The sequence below is a fragment of the Hipposideros armiger genome, unplaced genomic scaffold (genome assembly GCF_001890085.2).
Source record: "Hipposideros armiger isolate ML-2016 unplaced genomic scaffold, ASM189008v1 scaffold_531, whole genome shotgun sequence".
NCBI lineage: Eukaryota > Metazoa > Chordata > Mammalia > Chiroptera > Hipposideridae > Hipposideros > Hipposideros armiger.
Window position 1 is genome coordinate 22,017 of NW_017731881.1, and position 22,500 is coordinate 44,516.

Here is a 22,500-nt window from a genome sequence, read left to right on the forward strand (position 1 = left end):
TAAGACTCTAGATCTAGATTAGTATGTTTAATGAGAGCTTCCCTCAGCCTTTCCAAGAAGGTAATAGGATTTTCATCCGGGCCCTGGTTAATGGCAGACACCTTAGAAAAATTAATGACCTTTTGACGGCCATCCTTGAGTCCTGCTTTAATACAGAGTAAGAAATGGTTTCTCTCCCACTTTTGGGAATTGCTATTGTAATCCCATTCATGGTCCATGGGTGGGACCACTGTTTCTCCTATAGGGTATTTGTTATCAGACAGATGTAAGATGTAAATTGTTAGCAAATTTTCTGACCTCCTTAGTTACCTTTTCCTGTTCAATGTCTGACAAAGTCTGTCCCAGAACTATCATCACATCCTTCCAGGTCAGTTCATATGCTAAAGTAAGGTGTTGGAAAGCATCTATATATTCGGATTGTCCGAATAGTTCCCAAGGTCAGCTTTAATTTGCCTGAGCCCAATGAGGGACATGGGTGTGTATTAGTTGGGGGCCGAATTCGCCTGCTATTTTTATCAGGGGCAAGAGCCTCATTGTTGGAGCAGCTTTAGGGGCAGGAAAAGCAGGGGCCAGTGGACCCTAGGTACAGGGGTAGTGAAGAAGGCAGCAAAAGGGCCTTTGGGGTCCCTGGGGCTGGGGGTGGTTCAGTAAGCATTTGGGGATCAGTAAGCGCCTCATTAGTAGGGCTAAGTTCACACTTTTTACATAAATCTCTACAGCCGCTCAAATAGAAAAATACTTGTATATAAGGAATCTGACCATTTTCTAAGACATTTACAAAAAAGGCTGAGTTGTAGAATTGTGTTATAGTTTAGGGTCCCATTAAGGGGCCAAACCTCCCCTTCCCCTAGTTGGTATTGGGGCCAAGCTGTGTTACAAAACAAGATTAGTTGGCCTTTTAAAAAAATTTTGAGGATCAGGGGCCGCCGGTTAGCTCATCTGGTTAGAGCACAGTGCTCATAACACCAAGGTTGCCAGTTCGATCCCCACATGGGCCACTGAGTTGCACCCTCCACAACTAGATTGAAACAACTACTTGACTTGGAGCTGATGGGTCTTGGAAAAACACACTGTTCCCCAATTTTTTTTTAAAAGAGGAATTGGGGGAGGGGAACAGCGCTGAAGAGTCAGGGGAATGGGGAACAGACAAGTTGCTGTCCTTTTGTTCTTCAGTCTAGTTGTGGAGGACGTCACTTCACTGGCCCATGTTGGTATTATCATTGCTCTCTTCCCGGGTGAGGCAGATCGGCTGCTGGCCTCTGGACGGCCGCTCACAGCAGCTCTTGGCAGCTCACACCGGCTGCCGGCCGCTCACGCTGGCTGCTGGCCACACACGGTAGCTTATGGCAGCCCACTGTAGTAGGGGCTGCAGCCTATGCTGTCGCTGGCAACTCATGGCAGCCCAGCTCCAGCTCGAGCTGTTGTTCATCATCTTAGCTGTAGAGGGCAGTGTCACTGGCCCTCATGTGGGATCCGAACCGGGGCCCTGCTGCTCAGAGCTGGCATCCCAAGCCAGCTCTTAACCAACACGCCACTCGGCCAGCCCCTGTTCTCCAATTAAAAAAAAAATTATTTTGAGGATCAAAGTGTGACCTATTAGAAAGGATACATCTCAAGGTGGTACTGGCGGGAATAGACCCTTGATTCCCCATCTAGAAAAGGGAAAACACCATATGATTTGCTGGGGCAAGGCAAGTTGCCCCAGGGGATGGGCAGTAGTAAGACTGCCTTTCCAGAAAGTGGCAAGATTGTCCTGTAGGGGAAGGGCAGTGGCAGTACCACACAGGGCTGTTTTAAGGATTAAACAGTGATGCATGTATAGCACTCAGCACATAACCTGACACAAAGATGGTAGTTAGTGTCAGCTAATCAGCATTAGCATGATCACCTTGGGCTTTGTTTCACTGGAGACAAGGAGTTCAAATTAGCGTTGAGCTACTTCCAACAGAAAGGGCTGGTAATCTTGGATGAGCGAGAACCTCAGACCTTTATGGAAGCACTATTATGGACAGTGGTTATTTAACCAGTACAAGCCCACTGGGTTTGGGGCAGAGCACTGTAACTGGTGCTGAAGAGATTGAAGGCATGGTCTTTGGCATCAAGGTTATTATCTTGTTAGCAAACTAGACCCAGTTTGGTTTATTGCTACCTATAAAAGAATCTTGCGGAAGCTTTCAAAAGGAGGCAACCTTTGAGTAGTGACTCCTCCCAGAGGGCTCTGCGTGAAGCTCAGCTCAGACATTCTCATCACCTGGTTGACCACTCCTTGCATCACCCCTGAAGGAGAAAAGGCATGTTCCATTTTGTGGTTGCAGTGGGATGCAGTGAGGCAGGCTTGGGAATCAGACACACCTGGGTTTAGCCCTGGTTTATCCACTCTCTGGTGATATGACCTTGACCACGTTAGTGAACTTCCCAGCCTCAGGTTTCTCATCTGCAAACTGGGCTGTGGGTAGGACTGTGGTCCATGATGTGTTTAAAGCCCAGCACACTGACTGGCGCATAGTAGGTGCTGTGAACATTTCATATCTCTTCTCCCTCTTCTTGGCTGCCTTCAAAGAATTAATCAAATAAACACTTGGATTTGGCCACTCACTGTCCTCCCTCATCACCAGGAATTTCCTAGCCAGTTGGCATTGGGGAAAAAAAGCTTGGTAAATAATAATAATGATGACAATAATAATAGCTGTGAACACTGGACTAGCTGAGATTGCTTTTTGAATCTGTGACAGTGGCCAAAGTGCAGGTCCTTTGTGTTCCCAAAGGGCCGCTAAAACTCCAGAGGGAGGTTTTGGAAGACAGGACCAAGTATAGGTCCAAGTGTTGTTGTAGAGGGAAAAGAGCACCAGCACACACACTTTCTCCAACCTGTCTGGAGGAAAAGCCCTACGTGCAGCTGCCAGAAACACCCTTATCCTTTCCCCGTCCGAGACCAAACAAATCCGTATCTAACAATGTGTGCTTTCAGGAACAATTACGAAGGATCTGATAGGGAAGACAGATCTAGGGAAGCCTCCCAAACATCCTTTCTGCCTCGGAGTGCACGTAGCATACTTTTTCTTAGTCTTGGGCAAAGTGCACTGTTGGGTGGGGTGAGGACTGCAGTTAGACTCAGCACTATTCAGTGTACCTCCTCAGGCATCCACCCAGCAGCAGTGTGGCCTGAGCCTGTGTTAATTCTAAGAAGAAATATTTGAATGAAGCTCCACTTTAATTTTAAAAAGAAAAATTGAAAAAATTGTTCATAAGGTAAATTTATTATGCATACTAAATGATGTTTCTATTTTGTTTCCTTTAGGAGAACTATCCTATCCCTGAACCAGGCCCAAATGGTAGGTCTTTGGGATACTCAACTTACAGTTTCTTCTTTCCTCTTGTTTTCCCTGGAGACACATATGCATTGCTCCCTTATCCCTCTTCTGCTACAGTTTATTACTTTTGCCTCCATTAAAAATTACTCTTTAAAAAACAAACAAAAAAACTGCTTTTGTTAGGCTTTCCATCTAGTCCATTGTCTACAGCATGACTGGATAGACTCCACTTGGCTGCTACATACAATAAAAGAAACTGATAGAACAAGAATAGCTACCATATCAGACTGCTGGCTTGTTCCAAAGAGTTTTGGGCATAAAATATCTTCAGTTTATGGGCCAAAGGCAGAATTGTTCCTCTTTTGATCTAACAACAGAATTAGGTTACTCTAACCACTCACTATAAGCTATTTAGGTGGCCTAACCCTAACCCAAACTTTGAAAAGGAGTGAGTCTACAGAACTTAATCTTTTAGTTAGAAAAGGAAGCATCATGCCAGGAAGACCAAGACCTTCTGTGCAGTAGGGTTGGGAGGGGCTGCATGGATCCTTGCCCCACTGCCCTAATCAACCAAGTACAGAAAGTGGGTGAGCACACTGGGGCAGAGTTCCTGCCACTTTTACTCCACTCCTTCTGACCTCCCACTGGGCGAGCCTGCGGCTGAGCTGACACGCACATTTCCTGGGTGGTGTCTGTACATGGGGAGGTCATGTCACCCTATTGGCTAAGGCAGATCCCTGCTGACTTTTTCCCAGTCCTTTCCATTCCTGGAATCCCACTTCATGATCTGCAGGACCCTGCAGTGAGGCTGGGAGCAATGGGCAGAGCGTCTGTAGATAGCTCATCCCACACCCAGCCACTCAGGTCCCCTTTCTGTCCTTGATGAGCTGGGGATGTGCTGCCCTACCTTACCCCCACAACTGTAGCTTCTGTGTGAACATCAGATTGAAGGCAGCTTTCCTGTAGCCTCTAGAGCTTGGTTACTCAGAGGTCATTTGGGTTGTTGCTTTATAGTGATAAGAATACAGACAAGAGCTGTTTCTATCAGTATTTAGCAAGTAATGTATATTTAGGGCTTAAGTGTTTTCAACAAGATAACATATTCAGAGAAGTGAAATAGGCACTGTCTCCTGAAAGTTGGTGTTGATTCCAGAGGTGGCCAGACAAGGGCTTGAAGGATCCTGGTACTGCTTCTCTCTCTGAAGCAGCATTCTGCTCTCACTTTCTTGTCTCTTGATGTCCTTGAATTGAAAGGGGAATCGATGGTAAATTTCAGCTAGAGTTCTAGCACATCAAATTTAACCTCTTATTACAAATTGGTATCTTCAAGAGAGGAAACTCAGACAATTTTTGTAACTCAAATGACTTTTCCCTAACTTTGATCTCAGAATTCACCCTGCCATTTCTTTCACTGTTCACCAAAACCAAGGATGGAGAAAGTTCTACAGAGCAGCACCTGGGGGAATTGCCCATGGTTTGTGGCAAGGGCAGTGTGTAAGACACCTGAATGCATAGCAGAGATTTGAGTTTCTTTGTCTTTCTAAGGCAGAGCTTTGTCTCAGGGAGATACTTGTAACATGGTCATCTCAGTCCAACTAGGTCAATAATCCTTCAGGACTTATTTCAGCAAAGAGGCTCAGTAGCATCATTATTTTAAACTTGGAAAACTGGCAACAACAATGCTATCAAATCTCACTATATGCAAACGTGTAAACGGGAAATGCCAGTTGAAATCTTTGGGTGGTTTAAATTAACACTGCACTTTTTAGAAAACAGCAGGCATGAAAACGGAACATGAGAGCTCACAAAGTGTTGCCAAGCCTAGATTCTACCAACCTCCCTTACCTGAGCAGATAACAATGAGGCACAGCACATTAATCGTCTGGAAATAGTTATCTCCTAGAAAAGTTTTTTCTCTTTTGGGTTTGATACATTTCTTCCTTGCTTATGCAGTGTATTAGAGTTTTCTCCAGAGAAACAGAACTGAGAGAGATTTATTTAGAATAGATTTATTATTATTAGAGAGAGGACTGGAGGGAGATTTATTTTAAGGAATTGCCGCACATGATTGTGGGGACTGGCAAGTATGAAATCTGCAGAGCTGATCAGCAGTCTGGAAATTCAGATAAAAGCTGATGTCACAGTCTTGAGGGAGAAGTCCTTCAGGAAACCTCAGTCCTGTCGTTTAAGGACTTCAACTGATTGGATGAGGCATATCCACATTATGGAGGATAATCTGCTTCACTCAAAGTCTAATAATTTAAATGTTTTTTTTAATTGGGGTATAATTGACATGCAACATTATGTTAGTTTTAGGTATACAACATAATGATTTGATATTTGTATATATTGTGAAATGATCACCACAATAAGTCTAGTTAATATCCATCACCTTACATAGTGACAAAATTTTCTTTTCGTGATGAGAACTTTTAAGATCTCTTAGCAACTATCAAATATACAATACGATTTTATTAACTAGTCACCATGCTGTACATTACAGCCCCATGATTTATATATTTTATAACTGGAAGTTTGTACCTTTTGACCCTCTTCACCCATTTCATCCACCCTCCCTCTCTCCCTATCCCCCACTTCTGGCAACCACCAATCTGTTCTCTATACCTGTGAACTTGTTTTTTTTCTTTCTTTGGTTTTTTTAGATTCTATATACTAGTGAGAGATCATATGGTATTTGTCTTTCTCTTTCTGACTTATTACACTTAGCATAATGCCCTCAAGCTTCATCTATGTTGTCGCAAATGTCAAGATTTTCTTCTTTTTTTATGGCTGAATAATATTCTGTTGTATATACACATTTTCTTTATCCACTTATCCATTGATGGACACTTAGGTTGTTTCCATATCTTGGCTATTGTAAATAATGCTTTGGTGAACATGGGAGCGCTTAAATGTTAATCACATCTGAAAAATACCTTCAGAGCAACATCTAGCGTTTGACCAAACAACTGGGCACTATAGCCTAGTCAAGTTGACACAGAGAATTAACCCTCACATGCTGTTATTTTGCTCTGTGGAAGCTTTCTTGCTTTGCAAGACTAACCGGGGTTGCTGTTTAGCTTGTTTTCCTCTGGTCTAAATTTTTTACCTGGTCTTTGAGACCAAGCCCTTCATGCAGAGGAGAATCACCAGGGTGCCTTAGGGTGCAAGAGGGGTCATTTCCTCCTTCCTTGTTTTCTCCTTTTCCTTTCTCTTATCAGAGGTGCTGCTGAAGATGCATTCCGTTGGAATCTGCGGCTCAGATGTCCACTACTGGCAGCATGGTCGAATTGGGGATTTTGTTGTGAAAAAGCCAATGGTGCTGGGCCATGAAGCTGCAGGAACAGTCGTAAAAGTGGGATCATTGGTGAAGCACCTAAAACCAGGTCAGCAAAGCCCTTCAGCTAATGGGTCTATCTATTTATTCATTCAGCATCAATATTTGTGTGTGCTTTGTCAGGGGCAGGCTGTCTGTTAAACACCAGGGATGCAGCAGTTAAGAAGATGGCCTCAGTCCCTACACACGTGGATCTTACCTTCTACAGGGGATGACAGAGCTGGGACACACAAATAGTTACTTCATTACGATTGCGTTGAAGGCAGCAGAGAAGAATATGGGGTGCGATTGGTGTGTTCTGTCCAGACCCCTGGCTAGTCTGAGGAAGGGACAGTTAAGCCAACGCCTGCAGGCAAGCAAGAAATAAGCTAGGTAAAGAGGTGGGGTAAACACTCCAGGCACAGGAACCACAATCTGTTTCCACATGTTCAGAACCAGGACCTTCGAAACAGTCTTTGATTTTATTGGATTGCTGGGAAACCACCGATATTTTTCTAGATTTGCTTAATTCATTCTGGAGGGAGGAATTCTCAGCCATGGCAGACTGTGATGTCCCCCATCACAATGAATTAAATCCAAGCTATCTTGGCTTAGCTAGCCATTGGCTTTAACCTTCCTTTGCTGATGAGGCCACTGCACAGCCAGGAGATGATGTCAGATTTTTGGGAGAAGGAGGAGGTTGGCAAGAGGTGCCATCCTGTGTTAGTTAGAAGGCTCTCTGAGCCCAGTTACTTGGGGAGGGATCAGCAAGCTCTCATTTAGAAATGTCCTCCATTCATCATCAGTAAAGTCAAGAAAGCCCCTAGGATTTTGCAGGGTTCTCCCAAAGTGGAAGGTTCGCAGCTTCTGACAGTCACTGATTGGTTCTTACCTGTGGGACTAGGTCTGTAAACATATGTCATAACAAAGAGTGGGGTTTTCTAAATTTAAGTTATAATAGGTGCTTAATCGGCAGCGACAATGGGTCCGGCCTGTGCAGGTGCTTTGAGGGATATAGAAAATTAAGAAGATATGATCCTTGGATGCTTCAGTCTAGTTAGAGAGACCAGACATGAGGACATACACAAATACCAACAATTAGAGGACAAGACCATATGGTGCAATCAGTAAAGAACAGGCTCTAGAAGTTCAAAGTAAGGGCACTTGTCATGAGCAGAGGTGTGTAAAGAAGATTCATGGAGGAGACAGGTCTTTGAGCTAGACATTTAACTAATTATAAGAAGGCAAATAACATTGATTTATTGTTTGTCTCCATGTTAAATACTTATATGTATAATTATTTACTTCATTCTTGACACAACTCTATGAGACGAGCTTCATTTTCCTCGTTATCAGATGAGGAAAGTGAAACATGGAAATTGCCCAGGGTCAAACATTAGTTAGGTTCAGAGCTAGGATGCCTGCCTTGGTCTTTCAGATTCTCGAGCAAGTGCTAAGAACCACTGGTCTGCCCAGCATCTGGATACATAAGAAAGGCTTTGTATTTGAGTTAGTGAAGAGGTCAGAAGCTAATATTCCAGGTAAGAGGAACAGAATGATAAAATTACAGAGGTAGAAGTTATGTATCTGGGTTGCTAATAAGCCTGTGTTGCTCAAAGCAGAGGTCCTGTATAGGAGAGTTAGTTGAAATGATAATCTGCACAAAAGTCCCTCTTTAAAAAGCACCATACAACTGTGAGTTATTATAATATTATTATAATGTAACAAAACTGAATAATATAAACTCCACCTAATTATGGAAGATCTTGAATGCTAAGTTGAAGAAGTCATTGTTCGTGGTAGAGCATAGTTTGGAAAGGGTTTATTGGGCAGCAGAGAGGAGAATAGAGGGGGATAGAAGGACGAGACATATATACAGGTACAGGAACACATTTTAGTGATTGCAGGGATTTCATTATTGAAGTGTTTCGCTTGCTAACTTTGACTTAAAGTTCTAATCAACTAATCTAGAAAGAAGAAAGCCACTCATTGAGTAGTTCTTAGTATTTGTTTGTAAAATTTAAATCATTAAAACCAAAGCATGAAAGAATTCCTAATTTATATACAATCTGGTCATCTATCTTATAGTTTTAATTTCTTCTGTAATAATACAACTCAGATAATTATAATAATGATTAATATAATAAAAATAGTTAATACTACTATGTGTGACTACTATTACTACCATCATTGTCACCACTACTTTTTATGAGCACTATTTACATACCAGGACTGTACACTATTATGTGGGTAGTTTTAACACAAAAGACATTAAAAATAGCCTAATGTGTGTCTTAGTAAGGGGCAGACCTCTCTGAGTTCTTCTCAGGCTGCTAGCACTCCAGGCTCAGGAGGTTTCCTAATCCCACCAGTATACCCATCTAGGGGTGGGGGTGGGGATTGACTGGGAAGGAACACAAAGGAATGAAATTTCTGAGGTAGTGATAATGTTCTGTATCTTGATAGGAGTTTATATCACACAGGTGAATGTTCCTATCGAAATTCATCTAGTGATCCACTTAAGATTTGTGCATTTCATCAATACCAAAATTTTACCTTCAAAAAAAAGAACCGTAAACAATTATTGAGCTCCAGTTCATGATATGCAGGCTGAAGTACTTAAATACTTAAAGGCTGAAGTATTTAAGGGTGCAGTGTACTAATATCTGCAACCTACTTTGAAATGTATCAGGAAAGAAATGGTTTGGGGTGACCGGTTAGCTCGGTTAGTGTGCTGATAACAGTAAGGTTGCTGGCTTGATCCCCACATGGGTCACTGTGAGCTGCGCCCTCCCTAAAGAGTCAACTATGCCACTGTAGCATGAAAACAATTTGTAACCAATGACCATGGATGTTCCCCAATAAAATTTTTTTTAAAAAAGAAAGAAAAGAAATGGGTTGATGGATAGAGGAGAGATGGATGGATATGTGATAAAGTGAATGTAGCTAAAATGTTAATTGAAGAATCTAGGTGGAGAACATCTGGGTGTTCGCTGTAAATGTTTTTCAACTTTGATGTACGTATGAAAATTTTCCTAATGAAAAGAGTGAAGAGCTATTCTAAAGCTGGGTTTCCAAGCAGACTTAGTGAGACATAGAGTAGAAGTATGATAGAAGCCAGCTGTTCATAAGCCTGAGTGTTACTCTCCCTGTACCAGGGGTTCTCTGTGGGTCATTTGCCTTAGTGGTTCTGCCCTAGCTATTTGTCTAAACACAACCAGACTGAACATAGACATGTCCTAATTATTGCTCTTATAAAGGCCTTGCCCAATATTTTCAAAACAGGTGAAGAGAAAAATGTCTGCAAACTCCATGCACTAGCTACCTCTTTTGCAGCAATTTGAGATGGCTTGCCTTAGAGATGAGATTGGTTGTATAATATTTCCCAGGCTGGGAGGTGGCTGTGGAGCTGGAGGGGCAGGATGGTTTGCTCCAAGAGTTGGTAAAAGGGCAGACCAAACTAGTCTGTGGAGAAGTGGGTTGTTCACTCTCTCTCAGAGTGTGAGTCTGTGCTACATCTTGTGTTTCCTTTGGAGGCACCTATGGGCTCGGCTTGCCTAGAGCTCCCAGGTCACCAGGTAGGAGGGTGACTCGTTCCGCCAGATTCCCCACTGGTATCTGCCCATGAGCCTGAATACCTTCACAGCGTCTCTGCCTCTGTTCGTGTTTTCCTCTCCAGGTGATCGTGTTGCCATCGAGCCTGGTGCTCCCCGAGAAACCGATGAATTCTGCAAGATTGGACGATACAACCTGTCGCCATCCCTCTTCTTCTGTGCCACGCCCCCCGATGACGGGAACCTCTGCCGGTTCTATAAGCATAATGCCAACTTCTGCTACAAGTTAGTGCCCAGCCCAGCTTTGCCACCTGGACCTCTCCCCCTCTGTGTGTTTGGTGTTCTTTCTTCTAGTTTTCTGTGGTGACCTCTTTGTTCTTTTCAGCTCTTAATTTCAGACATGAGACATCCTCTCCGCTAGCCTGCCCTTCATGGTGGTGTGGAGAGAGGGTAGCCTGACCAGGGCTAAGCCTGGCTCACAGTGCTTGGTTTTAGTCTTTCAGTCTAACTTCCCCTCACCAAGAGCAGTAATACAATATTGTTGCCGAAGTCACTCACTCCTCTCCAGCCATCCTGGAGATAACTTCTTGTGGTTTGTCCTCCATTATTGGTTTTCACTGCAGCTATGGGAAAGAGAACTTATAATAGCAATGACTTTGATGACAATAACAAACAATGACAGCAATAACTGGAGTTTACTGAGGAGGCATGGCATGGAGCCAGCTTCTGAGCTGTGGGACCCTGGATCTACTGCCTCCTAGCGAGTGACTGAATAAATGACTTAACCTTTCTCTGCTTCAGTCTAATTTAATCACTAGACAATGAAGTAAGGCAATGCATGTGAAATCACAATTATTATTAGTACTTGCCTGCCTTGCGCTAGTAAGTACTTTGCATGCCTTATCTTATTCACCTTCAGAAGAATTAATGGTGAGGTGGGCACCAGCAGTGCACTTTTTTTTTTTTTAAAGATTTTATTAGGGAATTGGGGAAGGGGAACAGCCAAGTTATTGTCCTTCAGTCTTAGTTGAGGAGGGCACAGCTAGCTCAGCTCCAGGTCCAGTTGCCATCCGGCCACCCGTGGGCAGCTCAGGGCAGCTCGGCTCAAGGTGCTGTGTTCAAACCTAGTTGTGGGTGAACGTAGCCCACCATCCCATGCGGGAGTCAACCTGGCAACCTTGTTGTTAGGAGCACGTGCTCTCATCAGCTGAGCCATCCTGCCACCTGTTGGCAGCTCAGCTCGGGCGCAGCTCACTGGCCCATGTGGGAATCGAACCAGCAACCCTGTTGCTCAGAGCTCGCGCTCTTAACCAACTGAACCAATCAGCCGGCCCCAGTAGTGCAGTTTTGTGCAAGGGTTAGCAGAGGCAGGAAGCGGCTAATTGACTGGAGCATAGAGCAGAGCCAGGAGTCAAGCCAGGGTGGCAGTAATTCTCAAGTTCATGCCCTGTGCTTTCTGCCTTACCCCAACGCTCAAAGTGGTTTTGGGGTGAGAAGCTTTGTGAGGCAGAAGCAAAGTGCTGTACCTTCTGCATGGCCCCCAGCCCATGGAGCCTCTTTCCTCCTGCTAACAGGTTCATTTTTCTCCCACCCTGACCTGGCCCCAGTCGTGTCTCTGTCAGCCAGGACGGGGCTTGTCTGACAAAGGCCAGGTGCCAATCACAGGGGCAGTCAGACAGATCTGAGTTTTCTAGTGCCCTCTGGAAGCCTTGAGAGGAGTCACAGGCCAGAGACCTTGTGATGAGTTTAAGTCAATACTCACACCTGCTCTAGAAGAAAGCAGGTTGTGTGAGCAGAGTCTGCCTTTCCTGGGCCTTTTCCAAGTCAAGACACCAAGCAAGGTTTTCATGGGAGGCAGAAGAGCAAAATAGTGAAGTTTGAGACTAACCACCGGTCTCTGCCATTTACCAGCTGTGTGACCTTGAACAAGTTACTTAAACTTTGTAACATCAATATCCTTGCCTGTAAAATGGAGATTATAATAGCACCAATATGGTGAAATACATAAGACTTATTGACAGGATTCAACGAGAAAGGCATACCAAGTACTCCGCATGAGGCCTGGCTCAATAAGTGGTGTCATCATATGTCATAGCCGTGGCCTTGTGTCTGGATGGTACAGGGTTAGACCTGAAAGGGGTCTTTGGGCCGGGAGGGGAGAGGGGTGGTTTATAGGGAATGGTGTGGGTTGGGTTGTTCTGTCTGGCAATGGCGATGAGAGGACTGGGGAGGGCCTCTAGGGCACATGCAACCCCCTCTCCCCCCTCCCAGGGCACTTTTTGCCTGTGTCCCCAGCCCAGCCCTGGGCCCAAGCCCTCTCTGGTTTCTCTTTGTGAGGATTTCTACGCTACCACAGTCTCTTTCTTTTCTTATCCACCTTATTTTCATTCTATCTTCCTGCTTCCTTCTTGGCGTCTTGATCATTCTTTAACTCTTTTGCCTGTTCCCTGAACCCTATTGTGAAAATCACCAAGTTGCCTTGTCATTCTCTGGTGTTTATAAAGTCATAAAAGATTAGCGCTGAGTCCTCTCATCCCTTCTGTACCCTCACCCCCTCACGGAACAAGGTTGGGGAGGGAGGACCCAGTAACTCTCTCTCAAGGTCAGTGGCAAAGGCGCTGGGCCCCAGGACTCTGCCTGATGCTTCCGCCTCCGTGCCAGGCTGCCCTCCCGTGCTGCTGGCTATGGCTGCATATGTGAAAAGGCAACGTCTGCCTAATCGGTAAAATATTCTCATAGGTAACAGTCCTCAGTGCCGCCCCCAATCCCATTTCTCCTTGGTGTGCTTATTACAAAGGGGAGTCAGAGGGAAGGGGAGAGGGGGGCCACCCTCAGCTTAGAGCCAGTACAAGCTTTGCGGGAGGCCCAAATGGAGGGGAGCAGGTGTGTCTGAGAAAGTGTGGTTAGGGGTCCTTGAGAGTTTGGGAGGCTTCATTTCATTTCCATTTTTCCCCTTTATATAGAGTTGATGGGGGTAATTGAGTGCATAGAAAGGGTGATGGCGGCAATCGGAGTAGAAGGGTGGATCAGAGTGGGGGCAATGATGTGAGAGAAGCAAAAGGGAGGGGAGAAGGAAAGGGTGGTAGCAGCAGCCAGGCCGATGGCAGGCCTTGTTATTTATTCCCTGGGGATTGTGAACAGTGACAGAAGGATCATGGGGACAAGTACATGGTTTGGCTGCCACCTTTCTTTTTGGGTCAGCTTTAGCTCAAGCGGTTACTTCGTCATTCAGACAACCTTTCTTTTTATAACTTGAGGGTTTTCATGTGGAGATTTTGGGGGCACTGAATAGATGCTAGGCAGCTAGGAACTAGCAGAAATTAGATATTAACTACAGAGCTGCTTGTACCAGGAGGCAGCTGATAAGGGGCAGGCAGAGGGTATGGAATCAAGAGACCTGGGTGGAAGCTTTGCTTTTCCACTCACTAGCCTTGTAACCTTGGGAAAGTATCAATGTCATTGAGTTTCAATTTCTTCTACTATAGAATAAAGGTAGAAATAAAACCTGCCCTTTCCACCTGACAAGGTCATGGTGAGGATTAAATGATAATGGATGAGAAAGCTCTCTAATCTGTAAAGCCCTATACAAATGTTTGCTGTCATCATCAGTACAATTATTAATAGGATCAAGATGCCAGTGGACATGGAAGTGAAAACCAAGCACGCAATGGTAAAGGTGACAGCATTTAATCAGCTGTGTGGAAGACAGCCCTTTTCCCATCTTAACCAGTCCTGGGACAGCCAGGCAGCTGCTGCCATCAAATGTGGTTCTTCTGGAATGTGTCATGGGGGAGGGGCCGGAGTGGGAGGGGGATTGACATGGGACAATTGAACAGAGCATCAGCTTACAAATCACTGTTTTACAAAGCTGCTAATAGTTGGGATTGTTTGCTGAAGTGAAATCAGAAAGGCTATCAGTTTGACAAACAGATGAGATGCTGGAATGTGGCTATGTTAACCTCTTGTTAAATGAATTTTTTGTTTATTAATGACAGCCACACCATACTTTATCTTGGCTAATATATTAAAGAAAACATAATGTATTGGTATTCATTGAAGTGATTTCTCCAAAGAAATCCATCTTCAGAGGGAAACTGTGTAATGTGTTCTAGAATCAGACATGTCTGGTTTCCAATTCAAACCCTTGGAGCCCCTCACTAATTTAGAACCTTTCGAACAAGTCATTTAATCCTCCAAACCTCGATTTCCTCATCTGCAAAATGGGCATAATAATAATACCTACTACAGAACTGTTCTGAGGACTTACATGAGTGAATATATGTAAATTTAGCTTAACGTATTGCCTGGCACATAAATAAGTGCTGAATAAATATTAGCTATTAGCTATTGTTGTTAACCCAGAGAGACTAACTGAGTGTGTTGACTCCCCAGGCTTCCTGACAATGTCACCTTTGAGGAAGGGGCCCTGGTTGAGCCACTGTCTGTGGGGATCCATGCCTGCCGGCGAGCTAGAATCACCCTGGGGAGCAAGGTGTTTGTGTGTGGAGCTGGTAAGAAACAGATGGCACCCTGGCTATGAATTCATTAAAGGGGAATGTGGGGACCCCTCTGCCCATCTCATTCCCCCTCCAAGGCTGAAATTGGTCCTAGGATCTTTCTGGGTCGGAGAGAATTACAGTGTCCCATTCCCTCAGTGATCAGCACTTTGCTAAATAAACTAATATCTGCAGACGTGATAGTAACTGCTGTTATTTCCTTTTATTCATTTAAAGAATGCAGTCTGGGATTATTTTTCAACGCTTGACAGGAAACTAGGGAAATATTTTTTATAGTAAAGGGAGGAGCAACTTTTGGAACTTTCGAATCATACCAGAGAAGTGGGGATTTTTTGTTTTGTTTTATTTTAGATTCCATATACAAGTGATATCACATGGCATTTGTCTTTCTCTGACTGATTTATTTCACTTAGCATAATGCCCTCAAGGTCCATCCATGTTGTCACAATGGCAAGATTTCCTTCTTTTTTGTGGCTGAGTAATATTTCATTGTATATATTACATACCACATTTTCTTTACCCATTTAGCCATCGGTGAACCCTTAAGTTGATTCCACGTCCTAACTGTTGTAAATAATGCTGCAATGAACATGAGGGTACATACATCTTTGAATTAGTGTTTTCATTTTCTTTGGATCAATATCCAGAAGTAGAAATGCTGGATAATATAGTAGTTCTATTATTAACTTTTGAGGAAACTCCATACTGTTTTCCATAGTGGCTGCACCAATTTATATTACCACCAACAGTGTACATAGGTTCCCTTTTTGCCACATCTTCACCAGCACTTGTTATTTCTTGTGTTTTTAATAATAGCCATTTTAAGAGGTCTGAGGTGATCTCATTGTGGTTTTGATTTGCATTTCCCTGATGAGTAGTGTTGAGCACCTTTTCATGTACCTGTTGGCCATCTGTATGTCCTTTTTGGAAAAATGTTTATTCAGATCCTCTTTTTAATTGAATTGTTTATTTTTTTGCTATTGAGTTATATGAGTTCTTTATATATTTTCAATATTAACCCCTTAACAAATATATGATTTGCAAATATTTTCTCCTATTTAGTAGGTTGCCTTTTTCATTTTGTTGTTGGTTCTCTTTGCTGTGCAGAAGCTTTTTATTTGATGTTTTCCCACTTGTTTATGTTTGCTTTTATTGCCTTTGCTTTTGGTGTCGAATCTAAAAAATCATCACCAAGGCAATGTCAAGGAGCTTACCGCCTATGTTTTCTTCTAGGGGTTTTATGGTTTCAGGCCTTTAATCCATTTTGTTAATCCTCACACACTTTTGTGACTGATTTTCTTTGGCAGGGCTGAATAAGTGATTGCAGGGCTTCCTAAGTAGGGTGATGGGTACAGAACAGACTTACCTCAATTAACCAGCAGACTGTTGTTTTCAGGTTTTTAAAAAATCTGCATAAATAATATCTTTTGCCATAGGAAAAAAAGACGTCATACACATCACACGTGCACACATACAGAAATTTACCCATAGTCCTATCAGCCTGAGAGAATCATTGTTAACATTTTGGTATAGACTCTTACTTTTTTGTTTTGTTTTTCAATGAGATCATGCTGAATATGCTTCATTGTTTTTTAACCTACTCTTTTTTTTTAAATCAATACATTGTGTACATTTTTTGATGTCAGTGGACAAAAGATTTATGACATAATTTTTTTAAAAAATATTTTATTGGGGAATTGAGGGATAGAACAGTGTTGGGGAATTGGGGAAGGGGACCAGTCAAATTGTTGTTCTTCAATCTTTGTTGTGAAGGGCGTCAGTCGCCATCTGGCTTCCCGTCGGCAGCTAGTAGCCTCTAAACTCAAGGTGCTGTGTTCAATCTTAGTTGCAGGTGGGCAAAGCCACCATCCCACGTGGGAGTCGAACCAGCAGCCTTGTTGTTAAGAGCACACGCTCTATCCACTGAGCCATCCCGGCAGCAGCTCAGCTCAAGGTGCCGAGTTCAGTCTTAGTTGCGGGTGGGTGTAGCCCACCATTGAACAGGCAATCTTGTTGTTACACCAGCTGAGCCATCCTGCCACCTGTTGGCAGCTCAGCAATGGCTCAGCTCGGGCGCAGCATCACTGGCCCATGTGGGAATTGAACCGGTGGCCCTGTTGCTCAAAGCTCGCACTCTTAAGCCAACTCTTAACTAACTGAGCCACTCGGCCGGCCTCTTATGACATAATTTTGTTTTGTTTTGTTTTGTTTTGTTTTTGTTTTGTTTTTTAAGCTGAGCCATCCTGCCACCTGTTGGCAGCTCAGCAGCAGCTCAGCTCAGGCCGGGCATCGAACCGCTGTTGCTTAGAGCTCGCACTCTTGAGCGAGCTCGTAACTAACTGAGCCACTCGGCCAGCCCATGACATAATTTTTAATAGCTATGCGGTATCCCACTGTAGTTTAATCATCTGTTTGTTGGTCATCAGGTATTTTTCAGTGTTTTGCTTTCTGGGGGAACTCACAAAATTATTTTCAAGGGAAGTGTCCAAAAAGCAAATCCCCAACAATATTCTGTATAACCATATTTTGTGGGTCTGGTTTTGGTATTAAAACCATCGTGTCATCTAGCATGCGGAATCTGGTGAAACATCTTAGTCTCCCGAACATCCTGGGGCTGCTTGAACAGCTGCCTCAACCCAGGGAGCCAGCTCACTTAAGGACACCCTCCAGGGTGGTCCTCAGCGGGTACCTAAAAATGATATATCTCTCCTTGGGGAGATGTGTGATGGGTTCTAAGGAGGTAGGGGTCAAAAAGAACAGGAACATGTATCCAGACTTTCTGAGACTTCTTCTCTGAACAGTTATGTTTCCTTGAGCCCTCTGGTTCTTTGATATCATTCCTAAGCAGTGCCCAAGAGTAAGTGGAAATTTTCTAATTCTGTTTTAGGAGAGGATCAAATAGAACCCAACACTAGGAGCAGATTTCATGTAGAGAATAATTCTCATGTATTCAACAAACAATTGTTAAGGTCTCACTGTGTGGCAGGCACTGGGATAGATGCTGGAGGTGCACAGAAAATATGATTCCTGTTTATGGCCTGGACAAGGGGGAGAGCTGAGGTTTCCTATTTCACAGACGTGTCTCCCATTTCCCGCTTTATTTAGGGCCAATTGGACTGGTCAATTTGCTTGTGGCCAAGGCAATGGGTGCAGCTCAAGTGGTGGTGACTGGTAAGAAGGTCTTCTTCTTTTAAAATCTCCTTGAGGGGGAAACAGCGGGGCCTATAGTTTGGGGCAGGGGTAGTCGGTCTCATGCCCTATTCCCTTCCTGGGGTACTGGGTTTCTAAAGGGGCTCCTCCACTGTTTTCCTGGTTTTAGGGTTGAAAAGCCCACCCAGGGGATGACCAAGTCAGGGTTCAGGAGGAGACTCTTTTTGGAAGCTGCTGGGAGAGGGTGGCTGCTGTGGAGAAGAGGACCTGGCACGTTATGTGTGGACCTGAGATTCCCATACTGCCTACGTGGTCCCAAGAAGAGGCTCAGCCCTTTGTCTAAGCCCAGGAGAGGAAGAGCGTGTGTGTGTGTGTGTGTGTGTGTGTGTGTGTGTGTGTGTGTGTGTGTGTTTGTGTGTGCTATGGAGCTACTGGAATGAATGATATGTTTCTAGGAGGTGTTTGTGTTAAGGTGTGTGGTATGTGGGTGTGCGTGGATGTATGGTGGAGTGGGAATGTAGAAGAGCATGTGTGTATCATATCAGAGAGTGTGTATAGAGGGTATCTGTGAAAGTGTTTATGTGTGTGAAGAGAAGATATCTTTGAGAGAGTGTGTGCGTGTGTAGATGTGTGGTGTGTACGGGAGTGTGTGATGGTGTAGAGAGCATGTGTGTTGGGCTCAGCAACACCACCCACCACACCAGAGCTCCGTTGCCATCAGAACTGCACCGCCATTTTTATGTTCTCCCTAATCTGCCATCCAGTTTCTCAGTTTGAAAGAAACTTTGTTTCAACTTTAGATCTGTCTGCTTCTCGGCTGTCTAAGGCGAAGGAAGCCGGGGCTGATTTCGTCCTCCAGATCTCCAAGGAGAGCCCTCAGGAAATCGCCAATAAAGTGGAAAGCCTCCTGGGGTGCAAGCCAGGAGTCACGATCGAGTGCACAGGGGCAGAGACCGCCATCCAGGCGGGCATCTATGTGAGTGGGATGAGGGCAGCTCTGGGGAACCGGCGCAGGGTAATGATCTGAGTAGAAGTCAGGAGTCCTAGGATCAAGCTTCTCCACTGACTTGCTCTGTGGCCCCCACAGCACAATTAAGTGACTCTTTGTATCTCTGTTTTCTTATGTCTCTTGTGGAAATAGTGACACTTGCCTCGCATTCTCATTGGGTCATTGTGAGGTTTCAACAAGGTAACCACATATACTCGTACATGGGCCTTAAAAGATGTTAAGTGACACATTGAGGATGGGGTTGCTGCTGTGATTGTTATCTGTGATCATAAAAGTTGTGCTCTTAATTAGAAGATCAATAGGAGAAACAGGGAACCATGTTTTAGTTACGTGTGGGAAATCCCTATCTTGTTCTATTGAGGAAAACTGTGGTCTTTGATTCATTTATACAAAGTGACAGCCAGTTAGTCACAAGGTGTGGTGATTTTCAGGGTCACAGTTGGCTACTGCTGTCCTCTCCCAGAATTAGGAACCGATAAGCTGCCAATCAAGCTGATTCGCCCCTCAGCGACCCACTAGTAATTTATGAGAAGTTGGCAGGGGAGTGGGGAGGGGGATTGGCATTGACAGATCGGAGTGTGAGGAAAGAGGGGAAAAAGAATACCTTCTAGGTTCCAAACCCCACTGTGTGCCAGGTCTTATAAACGTGATGACTGATCTGCACAACAGCCGTGAGATTAGTCATTTTCCACATTTTATTGTACGATGTGAGGCCCAGCAACTTGCCTTGAGCACACTGCTCCAGTGCCTGCATTTTCCCTACTCTGTCCATTGCTTAGAAGAGGAGAGGAAGGAAGGGACAAGCAGTCAGCAACCATGCTAGAGTGGAAGGGGCAGGGCTGGGGAGAGCAATGGTGACAGCTGCCACCACTGGCACGCCTTCCCTGCCTCTCAAACAGCTTTCCACAGCAGCTCACGCTTCCTTCTTCCTTCTGAGTCACAGCTGGGTCATGCACAAGGGCATTTTGCACCATGCAAGAAATTCTGAGGAAAGCTGACCCACAGAGCTGTGTGGCACAGCCCTCAGGCCCGGCCCCCTACCAAGATGTCATGGCATCAAGGACAGATGAGGCAGCAGGAGGAGGGAGAAGCAGGAGGTACCTTCACCCTGGGGCAAAGAGAAACCAAAACTCAGAGGGCAGTGGGTCTATGTGTGATCAGTCGGCCCATGACATATCTTGGGCATATGTTGTGCGTCGGGCTATGACAATGAGTAAGGTGTGTCTACTGTCTTTTAAGTTGTTGACAGGTCAGTGACCCCCCCTACTCCACAGGGAGGCACTGAAAGATATAACTTCACAGTGTGAGGCTTTCTTTCCTCTTCTCTCCTGCCTGGAGAACAGCTGGCATCTCCAGCTGTTGACCGTGGAGGCCAGGCTACCTGAGGTGGACACGGAGGTCAATGTTACCCAAGAGCCTCTCCAGTCCTGAAGCTGGTGCCTCTCCTGAGTGGGGAGTGGAGCCATCATGCATGACAGGTGCTGGAGAATGCTATAGGCCACCCCTCTAATAGGCAGGTTAGGTGACAGCAACTTATACGGACATACCTGAGAGTCGCTTTCTTGCCAGATCGTGACTAGATAATGTTTGGGAAGAGAAGTGGCAAATGCTTAGGGTAGAATTGATGTCATCTCCTTGGTGCAGAGGTCACACCCACAAAACAATGGCCAGGTAGTCCAAGCATTCCTTTGTCTGTGGTCAGCAAACTGCTGACCCCTAGCAGCTTGCTATGGCCCATTTGACAGTATTCCTCCTTTTCTCCAAGTGGAGAGGAAATGCTAATGGGAAACAGTTTTCCTAGAAAATTTCTCAATCAAGAGTTTTCTGTGGCTCACTTATACCTGTCCCCACCACTTCTCCAGTGGGGACAGCAACATTTTCCTGTTGAGATACTCTCCCCTTTACCGGCAGTGTTCATATGTCACAAGTGGTTTGTAAATGACTGCACTTCAACCAAAAAAACAAACAACAGAAAACATGCCAAACGATGAGCCCTTATGCCAGGCACTGTGATTAGAACTCCCAACAGCCCTGCTGGGGAGGCATCATCCTGTTACATGGGAGGAAGCTGGCTGAGAGGCACCATCCAGGGTCCCACAGCTCAAAAGTGCAAATGCCAGCGTCACCCCCATGCTGCAGGCCTGTCTCAGTGCTGTATCCTTTCCCTCAGAGTCTGGAATGAATTGTCCATTTTTCTTTCACAACATCAAGCATAGTGACCCCAAAAAAATCTCCGGAGCAGGCACAACACTCAGGAGGAGTTATGCGGAGGTGGTCAAGAGAAACTTCACTCTCTGGCCTCCTCCAAGGAAGAAATTGATAAGGCAGATAGATGTTCAAGGATGGCAAAATCCAGTGTGACCGATTTTATTGATCGGGATGAATGTCTCCGGAACAAAAATATTTCTAAATGCCAGCTTGCATGTATAAGACAGTTTTTAAACCACAAAATTTCAATAGCCCTCCCCATTTATATCATGTGTAGTTTTCTCACCAAGAGGGTGGTTCCTTAGAGGTTTGAGAAAAGTCCTGTCTTGTGGGGTGGGCACTCTGGAGGAAGAATGGGTGCTGAGATGAGGAAGTAGGTGAAGCCAGCATCTGGTACTGAAGTAGTAAAGCTTTGAAGGATGCTCAGAGGACCGCTGAAGATCAGCGTTGTGTGTAGGGGAGATTCTCACTGAGGCCTGGAGAACCTTGGCTATTTCCTGGGATTTTGTGGACAGTGGAAGATGCTCCCTCTGTGTCTGGTCCTCCACTGGTGAAGTGTGTTACTTCAGGATCTTTAAACAAGATAATGTTTACTCTGCTGCTCTGTTGAGTTTGGTCAACATGTTGAAGAGTTCAGCAGTATAGAAAGAATGATATTCCCTGGGATTTTTGGATACTCACCTGATAGAATCAGAAGATATTTGTGTGATGACAGTGTTATTTTGAGTGGGAAGTCTGCATTTTCTTATCTTCCTGGCTTTCTTGTTTTTATTTCTTTGTCAGGCCACTTGTTCTGGTGGGACCCTGGTGCTTGTGGGACTGGGTTCTGAGATGACTAATGTGCCCCTAGTGCATGCAGCCATCCGCGAAGTGGATATCAAGGGCGTGTTTCGATACTGCAATACGTGAGTATGTTGTGGGTGAGTGGGGTGGTGAGTGGCTAACAAGACTCTGGGACCAAGAGTCTCTGCCTATTTATTCATGAGGGGCACTCCCTGGCCACACGGACAGCCATGTTAGGGGTCCAAAGAGAGGATTCGTGGGCAAAGATGGCAGGGGGAGGGAGGGAGGGAGGAAGGGAGGACAGGAAGATTTTGAAGCATGCTCTTTTTGGGTTTCTATTACTCATCACCCAGGCCCTCTCTTTTCCACTTGCTGAAGTGGCCAAATCTCCATTTTCCCCTTTAAAGGGAAGAAGGAAAGAAAGGAGGACAACAGCAAGAACTCAAGTCCCTTGGCTCCCACTCCAGAGCCCCAGAGCACACCCTGGGAAGTGAGAGGGTCTTAATTCACTTCACCCCATGTTTTATGACTCCACCCCCTCTCCTGCTGGGGAAATCTGTCCAGGACCACCTTCCCCACCAGTGTCCCTTATGCCCACCTTTAGAGTCTAACCATTCCCTCAGCAGAGTACCCGTTTTCTAGTAAACTGCTG

General features: G+C 44.8%; 1 protein-coding gene across 2 annotated transcripts in view; it reads left to right on the plus strand.

The window, feature by feature from the left end:
• SORD (sorbitol dehydrogenase) overlaps nucleotides 1–22,500 on the plus strand; it is a 45,668-nt gene that overhangs the window by 21,621 nt on the left and 1,547 nt on the right. For both annotated transcript variants that reach the window (XM_019668680.1, XM_019668678.1), the window contains exons 2-8: nucleotides 3,299–3,332; nucleotides 6,533–6,697; nucleotides 10,307–10,466; nucleotides 14,574–14,692; nucleotides 17,804–17,869; nucleotides 18,649–18,824; nucleotides 21,849–21,970. In XM_019668680.1, coding sequence (XP_019524225.1) covers nucleotides 6,547–6,697; nucleotides 10,307–10,466; nucleotides 14,574–14,692; nucleotides 17,804–17,869; nucleotides 18,649–18,824; nucleotides 21,849–21,970 — 794 coding nt within the window. In that variant the 5' untranslated portion in view covers nucleotides 3,299–3,332; nucleotides 6,533–6,546. The remainder of the gene's footprint in view (nucleotides 1–3,298; nucleotides 3,333–6,532; nucleotides 6,698–10,306; nucleotides 10,467–14,573; nucleotides 14,693–17,803; nucleotides 17,870–18,648; nucleotides 18,825–21,848; nucleotides 21,971–22,500) is intronic.